Genomic DNA, 26,511 nt, shown 5'->3' on the forward strand with positions numbered 1-26,511 from the left:
GTGATGGAACATACAGTATGTGGTCTTGAGTATTTTTGAGATATATAATTTCACTGTGGGAATAATACTTGATTTTATGTATTTCTTTTATTCAGACTTTTCTGTGCATAGAGTTTTCACACTGTCAGTATCACTCAGAGACAGTGATTTATCCTACTGCAGGAAGTTCGCTGAGTACTGTTGGCACTGGAATTTATCCCTGCTGTAACCAAAAAGTTCTTCGATTTGACCCCACTCAGCTTACAAAGGTAGATTTTGAAGGTTGACCTTTTGTAATTACAGCACTTATTAATACCTTGTATTTAAATATTTTCACCTTTTATTGTTTTTAAAATGTAAACATACATTCATGTAGAAAAGATTTAACTACATAGGGAAGTATAGTAAAAAGTAGAAATCTCATTTCATACCACTCCCTCATTCTACTTTTCTTCTTAAAGATAACCACTGTTCACAACTTCCCTTGAGACCTTGTTTTATACATTTTAGGCACAATGTTGTTTTTCACATTGGAAATAAAATCAGACTGTTCATCTTATTCTGTAATTTGCCTTTTTCACTTAACAGTGTACCTAGGTGATCATTCTGTATAATATTAACTGCTGTGTAGACTGTGTAGGGGTTAGGCTAGAGATAATAATTTGTAAGTCTTCTTGTAAATGAGTGATCATTGAATCCAACAGGTGAGCATAAAATGGGGATGGGGGAGGGTGATACTGGCTTACGCTATCATTTTCATAAACCTCAGTCATCTCCCTATGCAGTATTGTTCTTCGGACTTTACTTCCATCACCAGTCACATACACACCTGGGTGTTGTTTTTGCTTTGGCTCCATCCCTTCATTCTTTCTGGAGTTATTTTTCCACTTTTCTCCAGTAGCATAATGGGCACCTGCCAATGTGGGGGGTACCTCTTTCAATGTCATAGCTTTTTGCCTTATACTGTTCATGGGGTTCTCAAGGCAAGAATACTGAGGTGATTGGCCATTCCCTTCTCCAGTGGACCACGTTTTGTCAGAACTCTCCACCATGACCCATCTGTTTTGGGTGGGCCTACAGGGCATGGCTCATAGTTTCATTGAGTTAAACAAGGCTGTGGTCCATGTGATCAGTTTGATTAGTTTTCTGTGGTTGTGGTTTTCATTCTGTCTGCCATCTGACAGATAAAGATAAGAGGCTTGTGGAAGCTTTCTGATGGGAGAGACTGACCGTAGGAAACTAAGAGAAGCAGAAGATATTAAGAAGAGGTGATAAGAATACACAGAAGAACTATACAAAAAAGATCTTCATGACCCAGATAACCACGGTGGTGGTGTGATCACTCACCTAGAGCCAGACGTCCTGGAATGCGAAGTCAAGTGGGCCTTAGGAAGCTTCACTATGAACAAAGCTAGTGGAGGTAATGGAATTCCAGCTGAGCTATTTCAAATCCTAAAGGATGATGCTTTGAAAGTGCTGCACTCAATGTGCCAGCAAATTTGGAAAACTCAGCAGTGGCCACAGGACTAGAAAAGGTCAGTTTTCATGCCAATCCCAAAGAAAGGCAATGCCAAAGAATGTTCAAACTACCACACAATTGCACTCATCTCACACACTAGAAAAGTACTGCTCAAATTTTTCCAAGCCAGGCTTCAATAGTACATGAACCGTGACTCCCGGATGTTCAAGCTGGATTTAGAAAAGGCAGAGGAACCAGAGATCAAATTGCCAACATCCGTTGGATCATGGAAAAAGCAAGGGAGTTCCAGAAAAACATCTACTTTATTGATTATGCTAAAGCCTTTAACTATGTGGATCACAACAAACTGTGGAAAATTCTGAAAGAGATGGGAATATCAGACCATCTGACCTGCCTCCTGAGAAATCTTTATGCAGGTCAAGAACAACAGTTAGAAGCGGACTTGGAACAATAGACTAGTTCCAAATTGGGAAAGGAGTACGTCAAGGCTGGATATGGTCACCCTGCTTATTTAATTTATATGAAGAGTACATCATGTGAAATGCCAGGCTGGATGAAGCACAAGCTGGAATCAAGATTGCTGGGAGAAATATCAATAACCTCAGATATGCAGATGACATCAACCTAATGGCATGAAGTGAAGAAGAACTAAAGAGCCTGTTGATGAAAGTGAAAAACGGGAGTGAAAAAGCTGGCTTAAAACTCAATATTCAGAAAACTAAGATCATGGCATCCAGTCCCATCACATCATGGGAAATAGATGGATAAACAATGGAAACAGTGACAGACTTTATTTTTGGGGGCTCCAAAATCACTGCCAATGGTGACTGCAGCCATGAAATTAAAAGACACGTGCTCCTTGGAAGGAAAGCTATGACCAACCTACACAGCATATTAAAAAGCAAAGACATTACTTTGCCAAGAAAGGTCTGTCTAGTCCAGGGTATGGTTTTTCCAGTACATGTATGGATGTGAGATTTGGACTATAAAGAAAGCTGAGTGCCAAAGAATTGATGCTTTTGAATTGTGTTGAAGAAGACTCTTTGAGAGTCCCTTGGACTACAAGGAAATCCAGCCAGTCAATTCTGAAGGAAATCAGTCCTGACTGAATGTTCACTCACAGGACTGATGCTGAAGTTCAACCTCCAGTACTTTGGCCACTTGATGCAAAGAACTGACTCGTTGGAAAAGACCCTGATGCTGGGAAAGATTCAAGACAGGAGAAGAAGGGGATGACAGAGGATAAGATGGTTGGAGGGCTTCACCAACTCGATGTAGATGAGTTGAGCAAGCTCCGGGAGTTGGTGATGGACAGGGATGCCTGGCACGCTACAGACCATGGGGTCACAAAGAGTCGGACATGACTGAGCGACTGAACTGAACTGAACAGCCATCTCCCATGAGATATATTTAAGGAAAAGAAAACTGTGGCTTTTACCATTTTCTAAGACAATCCCCCTAAATAAAGGACTATGTACACAATTATTAAAATAAGTACTCGCAATCTTTGCCCTAGATTAAAGGTTCTCAGAGAGAAATGGCAAAGGGAGGAAGGAGCTGGTGAATAATTTCCTCAGGAAGCTATAATATGACTCACTCCAGTGAAGACCCAAGGCCTGGATTATTAGCAATTTAATTAAACATTTTGATAGTTTTCTTGGTTAGAATAAAGATTGCTTTTATAAAGGTTATATTTCTGGCCAGTAATTTAAGGTCCAAGATTACAGAGTGACTAGTTTTGCTTTTTTTTTTTTTTTTTGGCCTTTACTATATTCATAAACATGCTGGATCAGACAGTGTTTTTTCCTTTCTACATATTTTGATTTTTATTTCACACATATATCTCCATGGTCTGGCATATTGGGCTCTGTCTGACTGGTTGAAAATTTTGACTTAGCAATTCTGTAATTTTAAGAACCATCAGAAACTTTTTCTATTAATTTGATCACAAAAATGTATTAAATTATGAACTTCCTCAGAAGACTTTTATACTATCATTATAGATTTATTTACTATTTATTGCAATTCTAATGTACAGAAAGACTTTATTAAACCACCAGTGTGATTTCCTATACATGTCAGTGCCCCAAAAAGATTACTTAGTAATTATTCTTCCCATCATTTAGAACATTGGTTCTCAAACTTTTGTACTCAAGATCTCTAAAAAAATCTTAAAAGCTGAGATTCCTAGAGAGCTTTTGTTTCTGTGGATTATATCTATCACTATTTATCACTGGAAATTAAAACAGAAAAAGTTAATTTTAATTCATTAAAAAAGAATAATAAGCTCACTACATGTTAGCTTATATTTATGAAAAATATATTTTCCAAAGCAAAAAAATAAGTGAAAATAACACTTTGACATTTTTTGTAACTCTCTTCAATGTCTGAATTAAGAGAAAACAGCTAGATTCTCAGATCTGTTTCCACATTGAATTTGTGGGTAGTCTTTCTTAAAAGTTAGTTGCAATGGGAATCAAAATCAAGGAACTTTTCCTATTTTGCTATCTCAAAATCCACTGATGTGGGACTTTGCTGGACATCTGGTGGTTAAGAATCCACCTTTCAATGCAAGCAACAGAGGTTTGAAACCTGGTCCAGGAACTAAGATCCCTTGTGCCACATGTCATCTGAGCCTGTGTGTCTCAGCTAGAGAACTCTCACACTGTAGAGCTTGTGCTCCACAACTGGAGAAACCCCCTTATGGCATCTAGAGAAATTCCACACACTGCGATGAAAACCCAGCACAGCCAAGATAAATAAATAAATGTTCCCCAGTCTGACCTATGATCCATGTGATCTCAATAAACATCCTTACAGGTTTTTTTTAATCAGGAATGTTGCTAAGCTGATTCTAAAATTTTTATGGAAATACAAAAGGCCAAGAATAGGTAAGAGACTCTCAAAGAATGCAAAGGTAGAAGTACTGGGTTGGCCAAAATGACTTTATCAGGTTTTTCCATAAGAGCTTAGGGATCTGAAAGAACTTTTTGGCCAACCCAATACTTTCTCTGCGTAATATCAAAATTTATTGTAAGTCTTGGTGATTATGACAAGGTGACATTGATGAAGGTTAAACAGATGGACCAATACAAGAGAATGAAATACACTTGGACTTTGGACAACACTGAACTACGTGGGTCCACTTATACCTGGATTTTTAAAAATAAATACGTACTGTACTATATATATAATAAGCCGTTGGTTGAATCCATGGATTTTTGTATATATGGGGCTTCTAGAACCGGTTCCCCAGAGATACTGAGGAATTCTGTACTCGAAGCTACCTGGATACTTCACTGTGACAGAGGTGACATTACAGAGCAGTGGGCACAGGACAGACTTCCCAGGAAGAGGTACTGGGACATTGGGACATCAAAACGGGAAAAAAATGGTCCAAACTAGTCCCCCAAAGGTCTGTATGTGAAACTTGCCTGGTAGTCCAGTGGTTGAGAATCCACCTGCCAAAGCCGGTGACACAGGTTCAATCCCTGATTGATCCCTGGTCTGGGAATATGCCACATGCCACCGGGCAGCTAAGCCCACGTACCACAACTACTGAACCTGTGCCCTAGAGTCCATGTTCTGCCTCTAGAGAAGCCACCTTAATGAGAAGCCCACACACCGCAGCTAGAGAGTAGCTCCTGCTTGCTGCAGCCAGAGAAAGCCCACTCGCAGCCATGAAGACCCAATACCGCCTTAAATAAATAAGTAAATATTTTTTTAAAGCCTATATATGAGGCAAAGCTGATAAAGCTATTAAAAGATAATACCATAAAGGAAGAAATTTTAAATTCATTAGCTACATTAAATAACAAACTGAGGAGACAGGCTCACAGGTGGGACCAGATATTAGCAACATGTAGCCGTAAAAGGCTCATATTAAGATTTTTTAAACTTGTACAAATTAATAGAAAAAGACAATAGGAACTTCACACAAGGAGTGTGAAGTTGTCCACTAAACATGGAAAGGATCTCAACCTCATTTTTAATTGGGGAAATGCAGGTTAAAACCACAGTCGAATACCACTACATGCTCACCAGAATAACTACAATTACCAAGTGTTATCAAGAGCATAGAGTAATGAGCACTTTCATAGACTGCTGTTAGTCATTTAATTTGGTACACATGAGCATTTGTGTATCAGGAAACATGTTAAAGAATGTTCACAATACTGCTACTAAGGATAGTTCTGAACTGGAAACAAGCCACCCACCAACTATGGAATAGATAAGCAAATGATAAGTATTCATATAGAGAAATACTGTGCATATATTAGTTACGTGCAGTAACATGGTTGAATCACAAAAACATAGCATTAAAACAAATGAGACAAAACTAAACTGTAGTGTTTAGATATGTATCCTTAAGTGGTAAAAGGATAAAAGGAAGGAAGGAAGTACCAAAAAACTTGAGGTAGAGGATATCCTTTGAAAAATAGGAGGTAATTTTGGTTGGTGGCTCAGAGGTTAAAGTGTCTGCCTCTAATGTGGGAGACCTGGGTTCGATCCCTGGGTTGGGAAGATCCCCTGGGGAAGGAAATGGCAACCCACTCCAGTGTTCTTGCCTGGAGAATCCCATGGACAGAGGAGCCTGTTGGACTACAGTCCACGGGGTCGCAAAGAGTCGGACACGACTGAGCCACTTAACTTTCACTTTCACTGACTTTGGTTGGGAATGGCCCTGTGGAAATCCTGGAGTATTGGCAGTATTCTGTTTTTTAATGTGGATTGTGTTAAATGGATATTAAGGTATACATTTATGTTTCATGCTTTTTTTCTATATGAGTAATATTTTTTCTTAAGAAAAAGTTGTAAACTCATTCACGGGATGGTGTAACAGAGCAAAAAGGAACAGAAACCATCATCTTTAAAGGAATGTTTCTATAATGAACCAGCCTCTCAGATTTAGTCTTTTACATAACAGGGTTGTAAAGTAAAGGACCATATGGTTACTCTTCGTGATCAAGGTGAAGGTGAAGATTTGCTGTCCTGTCCAACTGCCAAAATACTGGATGATCTGCACAAACACAAAGATGTCATCCTTGTGCCTTTTGCTAAAGATACAATTAGGTGAGGTGAGGGAAACCCTGTACTGCAGCTTTGTTCAATCAGTGGTTCCCATCCTAGAATCTTCTATCCTCAGTGCTTCCCCAAATCAGTAATGGTAGTCCTTAAGTAGTTTATGTTATTTCAGAAAGCCTAATTGAAATTGTGTTAGCTTACAATAAGAGGCAAGCATGTGTTTGTTTGATAAGGGGTGGGGGGGGGGGGGCGGAAACCAAAATATTGGAAGTCCAAGGGGAAGAGAAACTGATAATAGGAGTTCCTGGTGACCGAAAGGGTGAGGCCCACAGTCCAGTTTTTGAGGGTTTTAAAAAATGTTCCTAAGTTATTCAAGACCATCTTAGCTTGACTGATTGAACTAGAAAAAAAAAACTGATGGTTGCAACAAGTTATCTTTGCCTAGATTTGAACTTCTTGGATTCAGTAATTAATGCAATCACTTCCATCATTCTGTTGCAATGGGCTATCAGGTTGAGGGTAGAAGGACCCTCTAACAAAAGCTATTCTCAAAGTAGTATCCACCATTGTAGCCTATTTTAACACCAGGCAGGTATGATGCTTGAGTGTAAGTGGTGCTCCCCCCATATGGGGTGACTTCTGCTGGGGGAATCACGAGATGCATTAAGAAATGTAAATGTTGAATGGCACACCTTATACTTAAGAACTGTATTTCTGAAGAATGGTTTATAGAACATTTGCAGTTAAAGCAGTATTGTTTGCATTTAAATTCTTAAAAAATTGGGGCATTCCCTGATGGTCCAGTGGTTAAGACTGCGTTTTCATTACTGGGACCTGGGTACGATGCAGAAAAAGAAAGAGCTTAAGAAATTGGACACTTTTTCCTAAAATGTCTTTTTCTTTTCAAGTGATTCTGGTGGTCCCTGTGATGAAAAGGGTCTAGACTGTGATGTTTTACTGGAGCCAAATACACCATGGGGCCCCAAGAGTGGGGAGCTTAATGCTGTAAGTAGCTTGTTTCATTTATTCTTTATTTATAAAAACAACTGATGATATTTAATCTTTGACAGAAATATGATCAGTTTAAATTAATACTGCAATTTTCATTAATAGACATTTACTGACTATCATAACAAAGTGTTATGCTGAATTAACAGGGCTATAACGCTGATATTTTCTTGCCCTCAAAGAATTAATAATCAAGTTTTGGGGGAAAATATAGTCTTCAGGGTTTATTATGGACAAATAGTGGTTTGCAGAATAAAGATCATATGAATGGGATATTTTATCCCCTCTTAGGCCTATAAACTTTTTTGGTTTACAATTAAATACAGTTTTTAAAAATTCTCTTTTTTTAAATTGTATTCAGTAATGCATTTAGTATATCCAAGGTTTCAAAACTGAGATATTTTTAAGGTGATTGGAAAGCTTTGATGTGTTTGATTCCTGTGACTAACAGCCAGGGAGTCTCTCTTTGCCTGTGAATGTCCTGTCTTTGTGTTAGTTGAAGTAGCATTTACCTAAGAAAGTGAAATATTCCATGTAAAATGTGCTATAAGCTTCAGATCACTATTAGTGTTTAATTATTGACATTTATTTATAAATTGTATATAAAATAGCAAATTAAATTTCTTGAATATCCATATATGTATGGTTCCTTAATTTATTATAAAATATAAACATTAAAAAGTGAAATAATTCACAAAATAACATTATATTATCTCTGTATGTGATTTATTTGTCCTTTAGAAATTACACTAGGAAATGTTGATTTTTTTCTTTTTTTTATAGACATACACATCTTTCTCTAGGCAGGGAATATAAAAAATTGTACTACATCATTTTTAGATGAGATATTTCACCCTAGAAGGGAGCCATACTTGTAACTTTCTCTAACTCTTCTATGATATCTACACGAAAGTAAGGAGCTGCAATCTTAAGTAGATGCATATGTATTAATCTCTTCTTTGACTTTCTTTATAGTTCTTATCACTGAAAAACTGGACTCTGCAGCTGGTAAGTGAGAAGTGAGCAACTATATTTCACTTTCATAAATCTTTTTCCCTACATTGAAGTTTAGTTTAATAGAATCTTAAAAGTATCTTATTTTATAGTGATGCGAGTGAAGTAAAAGTCGCTCAGTCATGTCTGACTCTTTGTGACCCCATGGACTATACAGTCCATGGAATTTTCTAGGCCAGAATACTGGAATGGATAGCCTTTCCCTTCTCCAGGGGTCTTCCCAACCCACGGATCAAATCCAGGTCTCCCGCATTGCAGGCAGATTGTTTACAACTGAGCTATTGTAGAAAACCCTTATTTTATAGGTGTTAGTTAAATGTATAGCATCCTTTTCAGCATCTATAATTTCACATTTACTAAAAATATTATTGGCTTCCCTCATAGCTCAGTTGGTGAAGAATACACTTGCAATGCAGGAGACCCCAGTTTGATTCCTGGGTTGGGAAGATCTGCTGGAGAAGGGATAGGCTACCCACTCCAGTATTCTTGGGCTTCCCTTGTGGCTCAGCTGGTAAAGAATCCGCCTGCAGTGCGGGAGACCTGGGTTTGATCCGTGGGTTGGGAAGACCCCTGGAGAAGGGAAAGGCTATCCATTCCAGTATTCTGGAATAGGGTTGCAGTTCAGCAAATACTAAGTACCTATAATGTGCCCATCACTCTGCTAGAACCTATGAAAATAGTAAATTTTCTAAATATTTAATATAATGTTATCCTGTCTTAAATGTAGAAATTCTTAGATCCATTTCCCAAATGTTGTGCTAAGCAGTGGTCATTTTATCAGTTTTTGTTTGGCTCATTCATCCAGAATAAGTAGATAAATGTGTTTGGAAGAATTCATTGGTGATGTGATAAGATAAAATTTTAATATGGTATGTTTTGTTTTTTATTTTAGAAACAACAGTCATTATTTTCAGAAGAAGAAGAATATACCACTGGGTCCGAGGTCACTGAAGATGAAGTTGGAGATGAAGAAGAAGTATCCAAGAAACAAAGTATGGATTTCTAAGTTGAAACTCATCTCAGTTTTATGAGGAGACTATATCCTGAAGGATTTAATGCAAGGGATGAGAAAGGGGCTTTATAAGTCTACATGGTAGGTTACAATGTGGAAAAAATAATAGAGACTTCATCAAGATTCTCTAATCCTGACACTAATACAGAACACTCATAAAGTTATTTTTAAAAAGTGTGGTATACTAAGAAATAATCCTCCGAGCTTTCATTTCAGGTATAACTTAATGGCTTTCTCAAAATATGTGACTACATCAGTATACCTGAGATGATTTGAAATGACACTCAAATGAAGCATTAAGTAATAGTCATCAAAGTATGATTTTTTTTAACAATTAAAAAACATTATTTTATACAACTGTAAATTGAACTTGTATCAAAAATTTTTAACTGATTAGAGTTAAAATGAGAGAACTAGCAGAGAAAAGTTAGGGCTAGGGTTAGGCATTTGACAACTCAGGTATTTATAGGCATTTGAAAAAAGAATGTTGAAAAAAAGATTGCAAATTAGATACAAAACTGATTAATGTTCTACAGGGCAGTAAATCCATAATCTTTGGGGTTATCTTTCCTATTAGAAATAATTTGCATTTCTGTTAGACATAAAAATTTGCATGGTAACATGAAACTTCACAGCATCTAGGCTTTCATCAATAGACATTTTTCTCTTTATATATTACTATATTTCACTTGCTTGTATGTTCTTTGTTAAAGATTTTTTATTAGTGCTCATGAGGGATATTTGCCTGTAGTTTTTTTATGATGTCATCTCCAAATTTTGTTATCAGGTTAATACTGACCTCATAAAATGAGTTGGAAAATGTTCACTACCCTTTTCTGAAAGAATCTGTGTAGTATTTGTATTCTTTGGCCCTAAAATGTATGATAAAATTTAGCAGTGAAGTCATTTGGGCCTGGAGTCTTCTTTATAGGAAGGTTTTTAACTATGAATTCAGTGTCTTTTATTAATACAGTGCTATTCAAGTTTTCTGTTTCTTCTTAAATCTGTTTTGACAACTTCTTTTGAGGAATATGTCCATTTTATCCAAATTGTCATTGTCAGATTTATTAGCATGAGGTTGCTCATACTATTTTCTTATCCTTCTCTATCTGAAGGATCTCTGGTGGTGTTCTTCTTTCATTCCTGGTATTGTTATTTGTGTTTTATATTCCTTTTTTCTTGATCAGTTTAGCTACAGGTTTATTAGTTTTATTGATCTTTGCCAGGAACCAGCTTTTGATTTCGTAGACTTTCTCTGTAGTTTGTCTATTTTATATTTCATTGATTTTCGGTCTTGTATTTACTGTTTCCTTCCTTGAACTTAATTTGGACTTAATTTACCCTTTTTTCTAGCTTCTTAATGTGAAAACTTAAATCTAGTATAAGCATTTAAAACTATAAGACTCACTCTAAACACTGCTTTTTAAGTATTTTTCATAGATTTTGGTGTATCTTGTTTTCATTTATATTTAGTACAAAATATTTTCTAATTTCACTCATGATTTTGTCTTTGACCCATGTATTGCTCAGTAATGTGTTTAATTTCCAAATATTTTCAGATTTTCTGAATACTTTTCAGTTGTAGATTTCTCATATAATTCCATTGTGACTGAAAAATGTACTCTCTGTGCTTTCATCTTCTAGGTTTTATTGATACATGTTCCAGATGTGCATGAAAACAATGTGAATTCTGCTCTTTTTGGTGGAGTAGTCTGTAAATGTAGAGTGAAGTCGGTTTGATTTTCTAGTGCTCATTTTCTGACTTCTTGTTCTATCAATTAGTAAGAGATTAGTATTGAAATCTCAAGCTATCATGTTAATTTATGTATTTTTCCTTTCAAGTCTGTCAGCTTTTGCGTTATGTGTGGGTTAGAGCTTTGTAACTGGGCACATATACAATTATAGTGTATTGACTCTTTGATCATGATATAGTTTCCCAGGTGGCACAGTGGTAAAGAATCTGCCTGCCAGTGCAGGAGACTCAAGAGACATGGGTTCAATCCCTGGTTTGGGACGATCCCCTGGAGTAGGAAATGGCAACTGACTCCAGTATTCTTGACTGGAAAATTCCATAGAGAGGGAGCCTGATGAACTACAGTCCATGGGGTCTCAAAGAGTCAAGACATGACTGAGCAGCAGGCATGGCATGGCATAATATGTGTTTGAGCTTTGTAACTAGGCATATATATATTTATAGTGTACTGACTATTTTATCATGATGGAGCCCTCTTTATTTATAGTAGAACTGCTTATCTTAAAGTCTGTTTTGTTTAATTTTAACATAATCACTCTAGATTTATTTTGTTTACCGTTTTAATGACATATCTTTCTCCTATCCTTTTGTTTTCAACAATATTTTAATTTGAAGTATGCATCTTACAGATAGCATATTGTTGGAAATTGCTTTCTTGTCCAGTTTGACAATCTCTGCATTTTGACTGGACCATTTATTGTATTTATATTTAATATGTTTATTGATATGGTTGTGTTAGGTTTGCCATTTTGCTATTCATTTGCTAATTGGCTCAAATGTTTTGTTTCTGTGTTTCTCCTTTCCTGCTTTTTTTGTGCTAAGAATAATTTTAGTATATTATTTAAATTATTAGCTTTTTAGTTATATTTCTTTGCATTTGATTGTTTTAAAGATTTCAACATGCCTTTTTAATCTGTCACAGTCTACTTAAAGGTAATATGAATTACTCCAGGTAAAATATTAACATAAGAACCTTTAGAGAAGGGAACAAAGAAAAATATATACCTTTAGTCCTTCATATTTACCAACGAGTTTATCATTTGTGTCTATATCTTTGTTACCATCTGATGTTATTTTCTTTCATTCATTCATTCCTTCATGAGTGAAAGTCTCTCAGTGTGTCCGACTCTTTGCGACCCCATGGATTCTTAACCAACTGAGCATGAAGGACTTCTTATTTCCTGTAGCGCAAGTATACTGCAAGTGTACTAGTGAATTCTCTTGTTTTTATTCACCTGAAAATGTCTTTATTTTGCTTTTGTTTTTGAAGTACAGTTTTCTCAATTTATAATTCTTGATTAACAACTTTTTTCTTTTAGCACTTCTTTTTAAATTTGGAAGATAATTGCTTTATAATGTTGTATTGGTTTCTGTCATACAGCAGCCCTAATCAGCCATAACTGTATAACTATATATCTATATATTGCCTTCTTTCAGCACTTTAAATATGTCATTTCAGTCTTCTGCCCTCCATTGTTTCTGAGAAGTTAGTCCTTGTGATAAAAATTTCCCCTGTTATATATATAATGTATACTTTTAATCTTGCTGCTTTCGAGATTTATCTTTTTATTTTTGACTTTTAGAAGCTTGACTACAGTATGCCTAGATGTGATTTTCTTTGTGTTTATTTTATTTGGGACTTGTTGAACTTTTTAAATCTATAAATTGTTATCTTACAATCATTATTTCTTTCAAGTATTTTTTGTGCCCCTTTATCACATTTGTTTTCTGGGTCTCCAATATACCTATGGCCTTTTGATATTGTTTCTGAGGCTCTGGGTCTTTTCTTCAGTCATGTCTCCCCCCGACTGGATAATTTCTAATCCTTGACTTCACATTCACTGATTCATTTTTCTGCCATTTCAGATTTTCTTTTGAGCCTGTCTGCTACATTTTTAAACTTTTTTAGTTCAGTTATTCCTTTCAGCTCTAGAATTTACCCGCTGGTTCTTCTTTTATATTTTCTGTTTATGTGTTGAGATTCTCTCTACCATTTTTCCTTTGAACATGTTTGTAACAGTTGCTTTGAAATTATTGCCTCCCAGGTCCAACATGCTGGCCTTCTCAATCAGTTTCTATCAACTGTTTCTTCTGAGTGGATCATACTTATCATTTTCTTTATCTCATGACTTTTGGGTGAAAACTAAATTCTGTAGATTATCTTTGTGCAACTCTGAAACCTTTTATTCTCCTAAGAATTGTTGGGATTTTTGTTCTCATAAGCAGTTAACCTGCCTAAGCCACACTGCAAAATCTGTCTCCCTGCTGGTGTCTCTGCACAGGTTTTTTTGCCTGCTAACTGCTGCTGCTTTTGGCTGCCCCCAGCCTGTGTAGTTTAGTGAGCCTCTTCTGGTACTATGTCTTGGTTTCTCATAAAGTTCACGCGGAAGAAAGAAATCTGCTCTGGGTTGCTTCATGGTCACCAAAACTGTTGACTGAAAAAATATATTCACATTCTGAAAGTAGAGAGCTATTTTATCTGGTGGGAATGTTTAGGACACTGAGCCCAGGACACAGCATCTCAGTAGCTCTGAGAAAACTGCTCCATGGAGGCAGGAGGACGTTAGGCTATATACAAGTTTGCAACAAATAGAGCAGGCAGTCTGAACATCAAGATCAGGTATCAGTGAAGGAACTGAGCATTCTGTGTATGGGAAGATGCAAGCCTCTGGGCTCACTGAATTCATTTCTTTCATGTGCACCTCGGCTATCTGGGGCCAATCCTGTTCCTTTTTCACCTTGCTTCTTGCATTCCCCCAGCTCCTCAGCAGTCACCATGGAGGGTGGCAGCATCTGCAGGATGACAGTTTGGGGAGTTTAGTGGTCAGCCAAGGAAAGAATTTACTGGGGGCTCACCTGCTTGGTGGTTTCCTTGCTTTGGGGTTCCCCCTAAATTCCTACTTGTTTTTCCAGTCCGAGGTCTGACCTGTGATAATTCAAGCCAGCAAGACTCTCAGAAACTCAAGCTAAAAACAGTTTGGGGAAGTCATTCAAAGGCACAGGAAATGTGCCTCTTCTCACAGAGAGCAGTTCTGTCTTCCAGTGATCAACACCCCACCCTGGTTTCTGCTTGCCTTTTTAGATGAGCTTCCTAGGGTCTCCTGTGTACTTGGCATAGTTTAACATTCAGCTCAGAATTTGGGCATAGTTTATGTTCACATTTTAGGCCTCAGATCTCTTTCTTGTTTTCAAATTTTCCCCTTTGAATTCCTAGCACCTCTGTTGCTTTGAACTCTATCTTCTCCCTGCAACTCAAGGTTATAATTTTTCTCCCTGAGCTGAGGAGGGAGAAAGTGCCGTCAGATAAGGAAGCTTTTTTCACATGTAAACAGTGAACTTTCTCTCTTCCTTTGATTATTCTCCAGTATCTGCAGATGATTGTTTATACGATTTTTGTTCTGTTTTTATCATTATTGTGGGGGGAGGAATTGTCCACCCTTTCACACTGCTGTTATCATGTAGCCCACCCTATCATGGCTTTTAGCAATGTAACACTTGTTAATCTCCCACATGAACAGAGAGACACATGTCAGGGGCCCAGGGCCAGCAGAAAAATAAATCTATCTAGATTCTAAATGTTGTTTTGTCTTTATTCTGTTATCTTCAAGATTGTCTTCTATGTAGCACATTTTATAGGCTTTTCATTTGGTAGTGATGAAGTTTCTTTTTTAAGATAGAGCAAAAGCTGTAAAGATGGTGTGCAAATAATTGATAATTGGGAAACAGCAATCTAATGTATTATTATTATCAACCTTCCAACCTTGTTTTTAGAGAAATACTTCTTTCCCCTCCCTCTTTTTTTGCCTGTCTCCTTTCTCCACTAAACTGTCAGCCAAGAGTAAGGTCTGAATGTTCATTACAGGAATGCCCTCGTTTTGAATACAGTTTATCCCAGATCTGCTTCTTCCTAGGATCATTTATGTTCTACCTCCATTTTTACCCTCATAGCCCAACCTCCTGTGTGAACAAAGGCATTTTAAAGATTTTGTGTATGTGAACTCTTCTTTCCTCCCCTTCTCAATTTGTGATTTTTGGGGTTACAGTTATTTCTTATATTGAAAAATTTGGAATTAGGAGATGACTCCACTGTCACATTAGATTCAGGGAAATAAATATGTGTAATTTCCCCACCATTTTTCTACATTTAATTTCACTGGGACTTGGAATTCATTGCCCTCATTTTTTTCCCTAAGATTTTCACCAAGTAGAAAGAAGAAAAGTCAATGAACCTCTGTAAAGCACTTTTAGTTTTGTTTCTCCACATATTTACTATTTATCTAAAGGTAATTTTTTAGTTTTTAAAAACAGTATTTTGTTTTTTCAGTGATTTTATTGTTTGGATGTGACAAGTGCATGGGCTGATAACACTGATGTTCTATTATCAGGAAAAAAGGAGAAGCCAAAGAAGTTCGCTAAACAACCAAAAAAGCAGATGTCTTCACCCTGTGGTCAGAAGAAAGAAAAGGCACTGGAGAAGGTAACTATAAATTATCTATTACTGTTCTAAAGTTTGTATTAAGAAATAAGCAGGAAAAATCTGAAAAAGAAGAGCTACGAGTACCACAGTGAAATGCAGTGTAAAGATGAGTAAAGAATCTCTGTAAAGACTGAGATTAAAGATCTCTAAGGTATATTGACACATGAAGAAAGGAAAGTGAAGTATAAGAAAGATAAATTAGCAGTTTTGGATTAGCATATACAAACTACTATATATAAAATAGACAACAAGATCCGATAGCGCAGAGGACTATATTCGACATCTTATAATAAACTACAATGGAAAAGAATGTGAAAAAGAATATATATAAATATATATATATCATGGGCTTCCCTGGTAGCTCAGACAGTAAAGAATCTGCCTGCAATATGGGAGACCCAGGTTTGGTCCTTGGGTTGGGAAGATCCCCTAGAGAAGGGAATGGCTATCCACTCCAGAGTGTGTGTGTGAAAATATATATATATAAGCTGAATCACTTTATACCAGAAACTAACGCACCATTGCAAATTAACTATACTTTAAGAGAAGAAGAAGAAAGGAAAAGTGCAGAGCAGTATGTATAGTGGTATATTATGCTAACATTTATGTAGAATAGATAAATATATATGAATTTTATTATATATCCATAAAATAGCTATAGAAAGCTATTTCAGAAATTGATAAAATTGGTTGCCTCTAAGGAAGGGAACTGAATATCTAGGGGGAAGGATAGAAACTTTTACTGTGTGTCCTATTTATACTTCTTGAATTTTGAACCAATATTACTTATTCAAAAAATAAAACAGTTTTTAGAATTGATTATATTTTATGACCTTTTAAAATTATTCTTATTTTCTCATGCCTTCAAAGGAAGGAGTAAAAAGCCAGGTAGGAATAAGAGAACAGTATAACTACTGTTGGCTAAAAGAGGAACTGTGGATTCTAAAAATGTGTGAAAAACTGGGGCAGAGACACATTCCACACAGTATATGTTGGATGGATTGCACATTCATCTCCATGTTAAGGACCACAGGCATAGAATGAGTGAATTCTAAAAGACTGCATTGGAGGTGGGGGGCTTCCAGGTCAGATAAATAAAACAGGTTCAAATTCTAGGTCTCTTTCCCTTTGGATAAGTTTCTTAACTCCTTTGAAAGTGTCTTAATATAGAGATAATAATAGCATCTATCTCACATGGTTGTTGGAAAGCTTCAATGAAACAATGCTTGTAATGCTCTTGGTACAGTAGCTTGTGCCCAATAAATATAAACTCTTTTTTGTTATTACCTATAACGCTAATCAGTAAATATGTTCTAATTGGGCCTTAATGTTGTCTACTTTTTTTTAGTCAACTTCTAGAGATGTGTCTCCTTTCATGTGAGTATTATTCCTTAATCCAGTCAGATGTTCACTCTAAAAACATCAATGCTGATTTTTGTTTAATTTTTTCAATAGTGTGAGTATGCAGAAGAATAAGTGGGATGCCACAAGATCCTTGAGATTCAACCAAGATGCACAAAGAGAAGATGGTAAGTAGTATTATTTGGGTAATGTACAAATTGGCTATAAATAGCAATAATAGGAGTCTTTTATGAAGTATGCTGAATAGCTTTAAAGGTTCCAACTGGAATAAGGCCCCAAATTAGCACATTTCCTCAGGCACCAACCAGAGTTTCATTACTAGACAACCCCAGTAGATAATGTGTGGTTTCATGCATCCGTCGTTCTGAGGTCTCTCAGACTGACTTTCATCCACCGCTTCCACTTTCAAGAAAGCTGAATATGTCTTCAGCTGATTTATAGTCATCTTAAAAGCAGCCCAGTTATATATATATGAGCCATTTTGCTACTGGAAGCCTAAAGTCCTTCAAAGATAAATAGGTGTATGTGTCTGCAAATAATATACAGTGGTGTTTTCATGGACTTTTAATAATTGCAGTCTTCTTTAAGAAATAAAAATTACTAAACATCCTCATAAAAAGTAAGATTTATTAATGTTTACCTTTCAGATCAGCGGCGGATGTCTGAAATTACTGGGCACCTAATAAAGATGAGATTGGGAGATCTCGATCGAGTCAGGTCAAGGGAAGCCAAAGAAGTAAGAATTACCTACTCCCGTATGGTGCTTGCTTAGTACTCTTTCCTACTTTATTTTCATCATAAGTATAAAGACGCTTTATGATTTTAAAAGAGTAAATTTTTTATATATTTTTATATTCTGTACCAGTTAACCAGTTCATTCACATAAAAGTTTTCACCACCTCTTATGGTCCATAGACCTGTGTAACACACATAGTAAAGTACACTGTCGCTAAAAGTATAGTATCCAGGAACAGATTAACTTCATTGTGGAAGATGACCTCCTGGATTTGCTAATTTTATCAGCTCTATCGGTGCTTAGATGTTATCTTTAAAATAAGATGTTATCTTACTATAAAAATGATAACAAGAAATACCTGTACTCTTACTGAAGTACATATTAGTTATAACATTATATATCATTATTAGTATCAGTATTATATATTTATAGTAACTTTTGCCCCTAATGCTTTTATTGAAAAATTTACTTCCCTACAAGAAGAAACAGGAAAAAAAATCTTTATCACCATGGGTTAGACAAATATTTCTTAGCTACAACACCAAAAGCATGATCCATTAAAGAAAAAAGCTGGATTTCATCAAAATTTAAAACTTGTTTTTGAAAGGCATTATTAAGAGAATGAAAAAACAAACCATAAATTCTGAGAAAATAAACAGCCCAATAAAAAGAAGCAGGCAAAAAATTAACCATAGACTTCATGAGAGAAGGTAGCACAAGAAAAGATGGCAACGTCGTTAGTCACTTTTTTTTGTTTTTGCAGTCTTGTCCCACTCTTTTGTGACCCCCTGGACTGTAGTCCACCAGGCACCTCTGTGCATGGGATTTCCCAGGCAAGAATACTGGAGCAGAGGATTTCCTTCTCCAGAGGATCTTCCTGACCCAGGGATTGAATTTCTGTCTCCTGCAGTGCAGGCAGATTCTTTACTGCTGAGCCACCACCAGAAACGCCATTAGTCATCATTATTGTTGTTCAGTCACTAAGTCTTGTCCTACTCTTGGTGACCCCATGGAATGTAGCATACCAAGGCTCCTCTGTCCTCCACTATCTCCTGAAGTTTGCTCAGACTCTTGTCCATTGGATCAGCGATGCTAACTATCTTATCCTCTGCTGCCCACTTCTCCTCTTGCCGTCAGTCTTTTTCAGCATCAGAGTCTTCACCAGTGAGTCAGCTCTTCACATCACATGGCTACAGTATTGGAGCTTCAACATCAGTCCTTTCAATGAATATTCAGGGTTGATTTCCTCTAGGATTGACTGGTTCGATCTCCTTGCCGTCCAGGGGACTGTTAAAGAGTTTTCTCCAGCACCACAATTGGAAAGCATCTGTTCTTTGGTGCTCAGTCTTCTTTATGATCCAACCCTCATATATCCATACATGACTACTGGGAAAACCATAGCCTTGACTATACGAACCTTTGTCAGCAGAGTGGTAGCTCTGCTTTTGAATATGCTGTCTAGATTTGGCTTTGTTTTCCTTCCAAGGAGCAAGCATCTTTTAATTTCATGGCTGCAGTCAAAATTTCACCATGAAATTTTGGAGTGTCCACAGTGATTTTGGAGTCCAAGAAGGTAAAATATGTCACTGCTTCTACTTTTTCTGCTTCTATTAAAATCTGTCACTGCTTCTACTTTTTCTGCTTCTATTTGCCATGAAATGATGGGACGAGATGCCATGATCTTAGTTTTTTGATGTTGAGTTTCACTACCCCCCATCAAGAGGCTCTTCAGTTCCTCTTCACTTCCTGCCATTAGAGTGGTATCATCTGCATATCTGAGGATATTGATATTTCTCCTAGCAGTCTTGATTCCAGCTTGTGATTCATCCAGCCCAGCATTTCACATGATATACTCTGTGTAAAAGTTAAGTAAGCAGGTTGACAGTATTTAGCCTTGACGTATTCCTTTCCCAGTTTTGAACCAGTCCATTGTTCCATGTCTGGTTCTAGCTGTTACCTCTTGACCCACATACAGTTTCTCAGGAGACAGATAAGGTGGTCCGGTATTCCCAGTTCCTTAAGAATTTTCCAGCTATTATGATCCACACAGTCAAAGGCTTTAGCGTAGTCAATGAAGCAGAAGTAGACATTTTCTGGAATTCCCTTGCTTTTTCCGTGATCCAACAAATGTTGACAATTTGATCTGTTTCCTCTGCCTTTTATAAACCCAGCTGTACATCTGGAAGTTCTCAGTTCACATACAGTTGAAGCCTAGCTTGAAGGATTTTGAGCATTACCATGCTAGCATGTAAAATGAGTACAATTGTGCAGTAGTTTGAACATTCTTTGACATTGCCCTTTTTTTGGAATGGAATGAAAACTGACCTTTTCCAGTTGTGTGGCCACTGCTGAGTTTTCCAAATTTGCTGACATATTGAGTATAGCACTTTAACAGCATCATCTTTTAGAATTTGAAATAGCTCAACTGGAATTCCATCACCTCCACTAGCTTTGTTTGTAGTGATGCTTCTTAAGGCCCACTTGACTTCATACTCCAGGATGTCTGGCTCTAGGTGAGTGATAACACCATGGTGGTTATCTGGGTCATTAAAACCTCTCCTGTATAGTTCTTCTGTATATTCTTGCCACCTCTTCTTCATCCCTTCTGTTTCTGTTAGGTCCATACCGTTTTTTTTCCTTTATCATGCCCATCCTTGCATAAAATGTTCCCTTGACATCTCCAGTTTTCTTAAGGAAATCTCTAGTCTTTCCCATTCTGTTGTTTTCCTCTTTCTTTGCATTGTTCATTGTAGAAGGCCTTCTTATCTCTCCTTGCTTTTTCTCTGGAACTCTGCATTCAGTTGGGTATATCTTTCCTTTTTTCCTTTGCCTTTCACTTCACTTCTTTATTAGTGAAGCCTCCTCAGATAGCCTCTTTGCCTTCTTAGTCATTCAGTTCAGTTCAGTTCAGTCACTCAGTCGTGTCCTACTCTTTGCGACCCCATGAATCGCAGCACGCCAGGCCTCCCTGTCACCAACTCCCAGAGTTCACTCAGACTCACATCCATCAAGTCAGTGATGCCATCCAGCCATCTCATCCTCTGTCGTCCCCTTCTCCTCCTGCCCCCAATCCCTCCCAGCATCAGAGTCTTTTCCAATAAGTCAAGTCTTCTCATGAAGTGGCCAAAGTATTGTAGTTTCAGCTTTAGCATCATTCCTTCCAAAAAAATCCCAGGGCTGATCTCCTTCAGAATGGAGTGGTTGGATCTCGCTGCAGTCCAGGGGACTCTCAAGAGTCTTCTCCAACACCACAGTTCAAAAGCATCAATTCTTTGGTGCTCAGCTTTCTTCACAGTCCAACTCTCACATCCATACGTGGGCACTGGAAAAGCCATAGCCTTGACTAAACGGACTTTTGTTGGCAAAGTAATGTCTTTGCTTTTCAATATGCTATCTAGGTCATTAGGGAAACGTAAATTAATCCCTCAACACGATACCACTATACACCTACTAAAATGTCTAAAAAAATTTTTTTTAATATGCTAGCAATGATATAGAGCAACTGGAACTGTCATTTATAACTAGTAAGGATGCAAAAGGGAATGGCTACTTTGGACAACAGTTTGCTTGTTTCTTATATTTTTAATGTTTACTCACCATACAGATCGTTTCACACATCTTTACAGGGGCTTTATTTAGAATTGTTAAAAACTAGAAACAACCCAAATGTCCTTTACTTGATAAGTGAATAAGACTGTGGTATATATAAAAAAGAATGAGCTACTGATACATGCTGCAACATAGGTGAATCTCCTACACATTATGGTGAGTGAAAGAAGCCTTATTCAAAAGGCTGTAAGCTATATGATTCTGTATATATATAAGGTTCTGGAAAATGCAAAGGTATAGGGACATAAAACAGATAAGTAGGGGAATTCCCTGGCGGTCCAGTGGTTAGGACTCTGTTCTTTCACTGCCAAGGGCACAAGCTCTATCCTTGGTCAGGGAACTAAGATCCTGCAAACTACACAGACCAGCCAAGAAAAAAAGCCCAAAAGTTGATGGTTGCCAGAATTTGTACTGTAAAGTCATCAAATCATTGGCCTTAAAAGGGGGCACTAGGATTTTCTTGGGGTGATGGAACTGGGTTATGTCTCCATTATAAGTGTTCACACAACTGTATGCATTTGTCAAAATTCAACTCAGAACAGTACACTAAATAGGGTGAATTTTAAAGTAAAATAGCACGTATAAATTATAACTCAAAGAGCCAAATTTTTTAATTTAAAAAATAAAAAAATTGCTTCTAAATTCAAAAGTAATGCTGTTTCAGTTTTTGGTTCCATATAGATAGTAACTTAATTTTGCTCCTTTACAGTTTGCAGGAGGTATTTATTCCAGGCTTGAAGCACAAATCAAGGCCTCAGTGCCAGTCAGTGCTCGGCAGAGCAACTCGGAAAAAAACACAAGGTAAATCAGCAGAAGTGAATTCAGAATGCCAGCTTTGAAGTGATGATATATATATATATTTTTTCTTAAGGGAAAAACCATATGAACACTAGAAGCACATAATTTGAGTTTGGCTTTATTTTGTTTGGAGATTAGATCAACAAGACATTAGTCAGAACGAGATTTTAACTTAAGAGTTAAGACTTTAAAAGGTCATGATGACAAAATTTAATGAAAGTATAGCTTTTTAAAATAAGTTTTCTGTTTATTGAGTCAGCTCGGTTCCAAGCCAACAACTGACAAATGTAAGCTGTAGTGCCACTGCAAACTAGCAGGATTTTTATGCTGTTTATTGATAACATATTACTACTTTATATAAATCATTGAAATTTTCTTATTTCTTGTTCTCTCTTTATAAAATCTAACTTGTGGGACTTCCCTGGAGGTTCAGTGGTTAAGACTCCATGCTTCCACTACAGGGGGCTGGTCCAGGAACTAAGATCCCTCATACTGTGCAATGGGGCCAAAGAAAAAGAATATCTAACTTGTATGTTTTGTGTCACTTTAGAGCACAAATTTTCTTTGAAAGATTAGCAGTTACTGAAAAGTGATCATTAATACTACAGATCCAAATGCCTTATCTGCAATTCTGAAATCCAGAAAACTCAGAAAGCCCAAAGTTTTTTTCATATATTTGTGGCCACTCAAACCTGATCTGAGTTACTGTGGTGCTATTTGTAGTTTTTATTTATCCTACTTAATATAAATGCTCATTTGTGTCAGTAAAGAAATACTCATGTGTTTGGTTATGGGGCACTACTACAGACTCATAATATTAAAAATTAAAAAATACCTGAATTCCAAAGTACATTTCACTCCAAGAATTTTTAAAGTGGATTATGGAGGTATATGAATTTTCATTAAATTTTGACAGTGTCAATCAGACTTAACCTAAAGCAGTGGCAACTTCTTATTGTTTTAGAAGCACCTCTTACGTTCTTTTCTGTTTAAAAAAATCTAGGTCTAAAAGTCGTCTTGGTCAAGGTCGTCCTATGTAAAGTACCTTAAAATATAAGAAGACAGAAGACATACCTCTGGACACTTGAAATTGCTTACTTGAAGATCTTCAGAATGATTACTTCTAAATGTTTTAAGTTATTTATTAAATATTCTTGCAAGCCACATGAATCTAGTGGTAAGGGAAATATATAAGTTAAGTCTTATGAAATTATAAATATGAAACTTCTTAAATCTGATTTTCCTTTGATATTGAGAGAATTCATTCTTAAGTAGGTTGATAAGGAGTCTGGGGCCCTCAAACAGGAAGGAGTCCAGGGCCCTCACAGAGGAGGAAGGGATCTGGGGCCCTTGAGAAGGAGAAAGGGGTCTGGAGCTCTCAAGGAGAAAAGGACAAACATTTTTTTTCTACATTAGTCACATAAAACATTTTTTCTTTAAGCCCAGGCTCAGACGGTAAAGCATTTGCCTGCAGTGCGGGAGACCTGGGTTTGATCCCTGGGTGGGGAAGATCCCCTGGAGAAGGAAATGGCAACCCACTCCAGTACTCTTGCATGGAAAATTCCATGGACAGAGGAGCCTTGTTGGCTACAGTCCATGGGGTCAGCAAGGAGTCGGACACGACTGAGCGACTTCACTTCACTTAATGACTCAAGGGTATGTTTTTCCTTAAGCTCTGTACTAATGATTATGTATGGCTTAGACAGTAAAGCGTCTGTCTACAATGCGGGAGACCTGGGTTCGATCCCTGGGTCGGGAAGATCCCCTGGAGAAGGAAATGGCAATCCACTCCTGTCTGATTGCTTGGAAAATCCCATGGACAGAGGAGCCTGGTAGGCTACAGTCCATGGGGTTACGAAGAAGCACACGACTGAGCTACTTCACTTTAATGATTATGTAACAGCAATGTGTCTTTGTCTAGGACATGTTTATCCTTCTTAACAAGAACCTTCTGACTAATCTTGTTATGATGTTTGTTGTGAGAGTAAGTCTGGTAAGACCTTTCTATTGTTAGTTGAATCTTGTTAATTTAAGATGTATGTTTTGGGAGTGGGTCTGATAAAAGTATATAAGGCCTTGATAAGACTGTGGAGGAGGGGACACTCTCCATCCCCTTTCTGATGTCTGTGTCAGAAGGTTTCTCTGTCCCTTTTTATACTTTAATAGAACTCTCCTACACAAAAGCTCTAGAGTGATCAAGCTTGGTCCCTAGTCCTGAAGCTGAAATCTTCAGAGATCACGAATCCGACATCATTCACTGTTAGCTATCAGTGTGATGCTAGGCTATGTTAAAAATTAGTATTTAGAAATTTACATAGTTAAGACTCCCAGGTATTTGTTATGCTTTATTTATTTGAAAGAGAAGAGGCCTAAACTCTCAAATAGCTAAGAGTTTTTTAAGATCTTAAAAAATTAGGGGAACTCATCTAGCACTGGTACTGTACATGTGCACTGATGATAGTGTGTCTTTGGGCTGTGAATCTTGTGATAGCATTGAGAACTGCCATTTATGTGACGAAATTTCCAGTGACGCTTATTTTATGCTTGCATGACTTTTAAGGAGTGACAGATCTCAAAACTGAATTACGTAAAGTTTTAACATGAAGTATTTCCTGTTTTGGGCAGAAGGCTTAATTTTTTTCAGTGTTATTCCAGAGAAATCACAATGTTAATCCAACTCTTTTTTCAGTTTTTAATATGTATTTATTGGTCTGGAATTACTGATTATTACTTCTTTCTTCTGTGAAGCTAGTTAAAACAGCTGAATTTGTTAAAACAAATTTGGGTGCTGAATTTGTTAAAGCAACTGTTGATAGTTTTAGGATAGTAAATCATTTCGGTTGTACAAGACACCCACTGTACAGTTTTCAGGGCACTAAAACTCAACCATAATTCTATAGCCATTCAAATAGCCCCTTAAAATGGTTATAATCAGTTATTACTTTAGAGAGTCTGGAAGGAAAGATTCCCAGATACACTTGATGGATGAAAAATCGAATTATTCAGGAAAAATCAGTTTTTCTAACCAAGCAGAAAGAGTGCTCAGGGAAAATTTGTTACAAACCATAATCATATAACAATTATGTGTTTAGAAATTACTTATATGTAGGTGTCTAAAACACTTTAATTTGCATTGTTTTTATTTTTAGTCTTCATTTATCTTATAATTGAAATTTTCTTCAAATTATTTAGAAAACAGACTTGATCATGTATGACAGAACAGCAATTTCTATTGAAATGTTGAAGTGTTATGTATTTTTAATGAATATTTTATTTGGTAAATAAAGCTAGATTTTATTTGATGTTATATGCATAGCTTTGCCAAGATTTTTGAACTTCTGTTTGGAAATTTTGTTGCAGTCGACATATTTTTCACTGGTTTGATATTTTTGAAATAGTTTATACATTTTATTTGCAAAAGAAAATGTTTTATACTACATGATCTGTAAGACCTGTTAAATACCAGTCTTATTTACTGTCTTCTCTGATCAAAACGATTTAGGTTTGTATGTGTTATATAGTGCTGTGACGGTCACAACTGAAAGAGGAAAATATCTCATTTGATTTTTAATTGATGGTAGCAAGGCAGATTGGTTCTTCCCCAGGGGGACTGTACCACTGAATTGATTTTTACAAACAGAATTTATCAGAATTTTATTTTCTTCAGAATGTGCTTTAAATTTTGTGAATGTCTGTAGTTCATAACACAGGTAACACAAATATTTTAATCAAACTCATAATAGCATTTGTTTTGCTAAATACTTTGAGGTTTTATCTTACATTAATTCTGAATTCACATTTATTTAATTGAAATAAACATTAATGACAAAAGTTGTTTGCAGAGTCCCTTGATCTGAATCATTCCATCTTCTCAAAAAGTTCAGATGGGCTCCAGATCATAGCTTTTCATGGAAGAAATGAATTTTGTACATTTCTCAGGTGGCTCAGAGATTAAAGCGTCTGCCTGCAATGGGGGAGACCTGGGTTCAATCCCTGGGTCAGGAAGATCCCCTGGAAAAGGAAATGGCAACCCACTCCAGTATTCTTGCCTGGAGAATCCCATGGATGGAGGAGCCTGGTGGGCTACAGTCCATGGGGTCGCAAAGAGTCGGACATGACTGAGCAACTTCACTTTAAAAAAATAAAAAACTAACCTGGTAAAGATTCAGCGAATATTTACGGGATAAAATATTGCAGAAAAGGTGATTGATAACTGTTGCATCATTTTGTTATTGTCCTTCTTCAGAACTCTTAGCCA

General features: G+C 36.7%; 1 protein-coding gene across 1 annotated transcript in view; it reads left to right on the forward strand.

Annotated features, from left to right (window-relative positions):
* SANBR (SANT and BTB domain regulator of CSR) overlaps positions 1 to 23,293 on the forward strand; it is a 43,507-nt gene extending 20,214 nt beyond the window's left edge. Inside the window, exons 10-21 of the mRNA XM_052649293.1 lie at positions 96 to 248; positions 6,387 to 6,532; positions 7,393 to 7,489; positions 8,468 to 8,500; positions 9,399 to 9,498; positions 15,657 to 15,748; positions 16,619 to 16,636; positions 17,097 to 17,125; positions 17,204 to 17,277; positions 17,758 to 17,846; positions 22,165 to 22,256; positions 23,257 to 23,293. Of these exons, the coding sequence (XP_052505253.1) occupies positions 96 to 248; positions 6,387 to 6,532; positions 7,393 to 7,489; positions 8,468 to 8,500; positions 9,399 to 9,498; positions 15,657 to 15,748; positions 16,619 to 16,636; positions 17,097 to 17,125; positions 17,204 to 17,277; positions 17,758 to 17,846; positions 22,165 to 22,256; positions 23,257 to 23,293 (960 nt within the window). The remainder of the gene's footprint in view (positions 1 to 95; positions 249 to 6,386; positions 6,533 to 7,392; positions 7,490 to 8,467; positions 8,501 to 9,398; positions 9,499 to 15,656; positions 15,749 to 16,618; positions 16,637 to 17,096; positions 17,126 to 17,203; positions 17,278 to 17,757; positions 17,847 to 22,164; positions 22,257 to 23,256) is intronic.
* Positions 23,294 to 26,511: the final 3,218 nt, after the last annotated feature.

The sequence above is a fragment of the Budorcas taxicolor genome, chromosome 11 (genome assembly GCF_023091745.1).
Source record: "Budorcas taxicolor isolate Tak-1 chromosome 11, Takin1.1, whole genome shotgun sequence".
Classification (NCBI taxonomy): Eukaryota; Metazoa; Chordata; class Mammalia; order Artiodactyla; family Bovidae; genus Budorcas; species Budorcas taxicolor.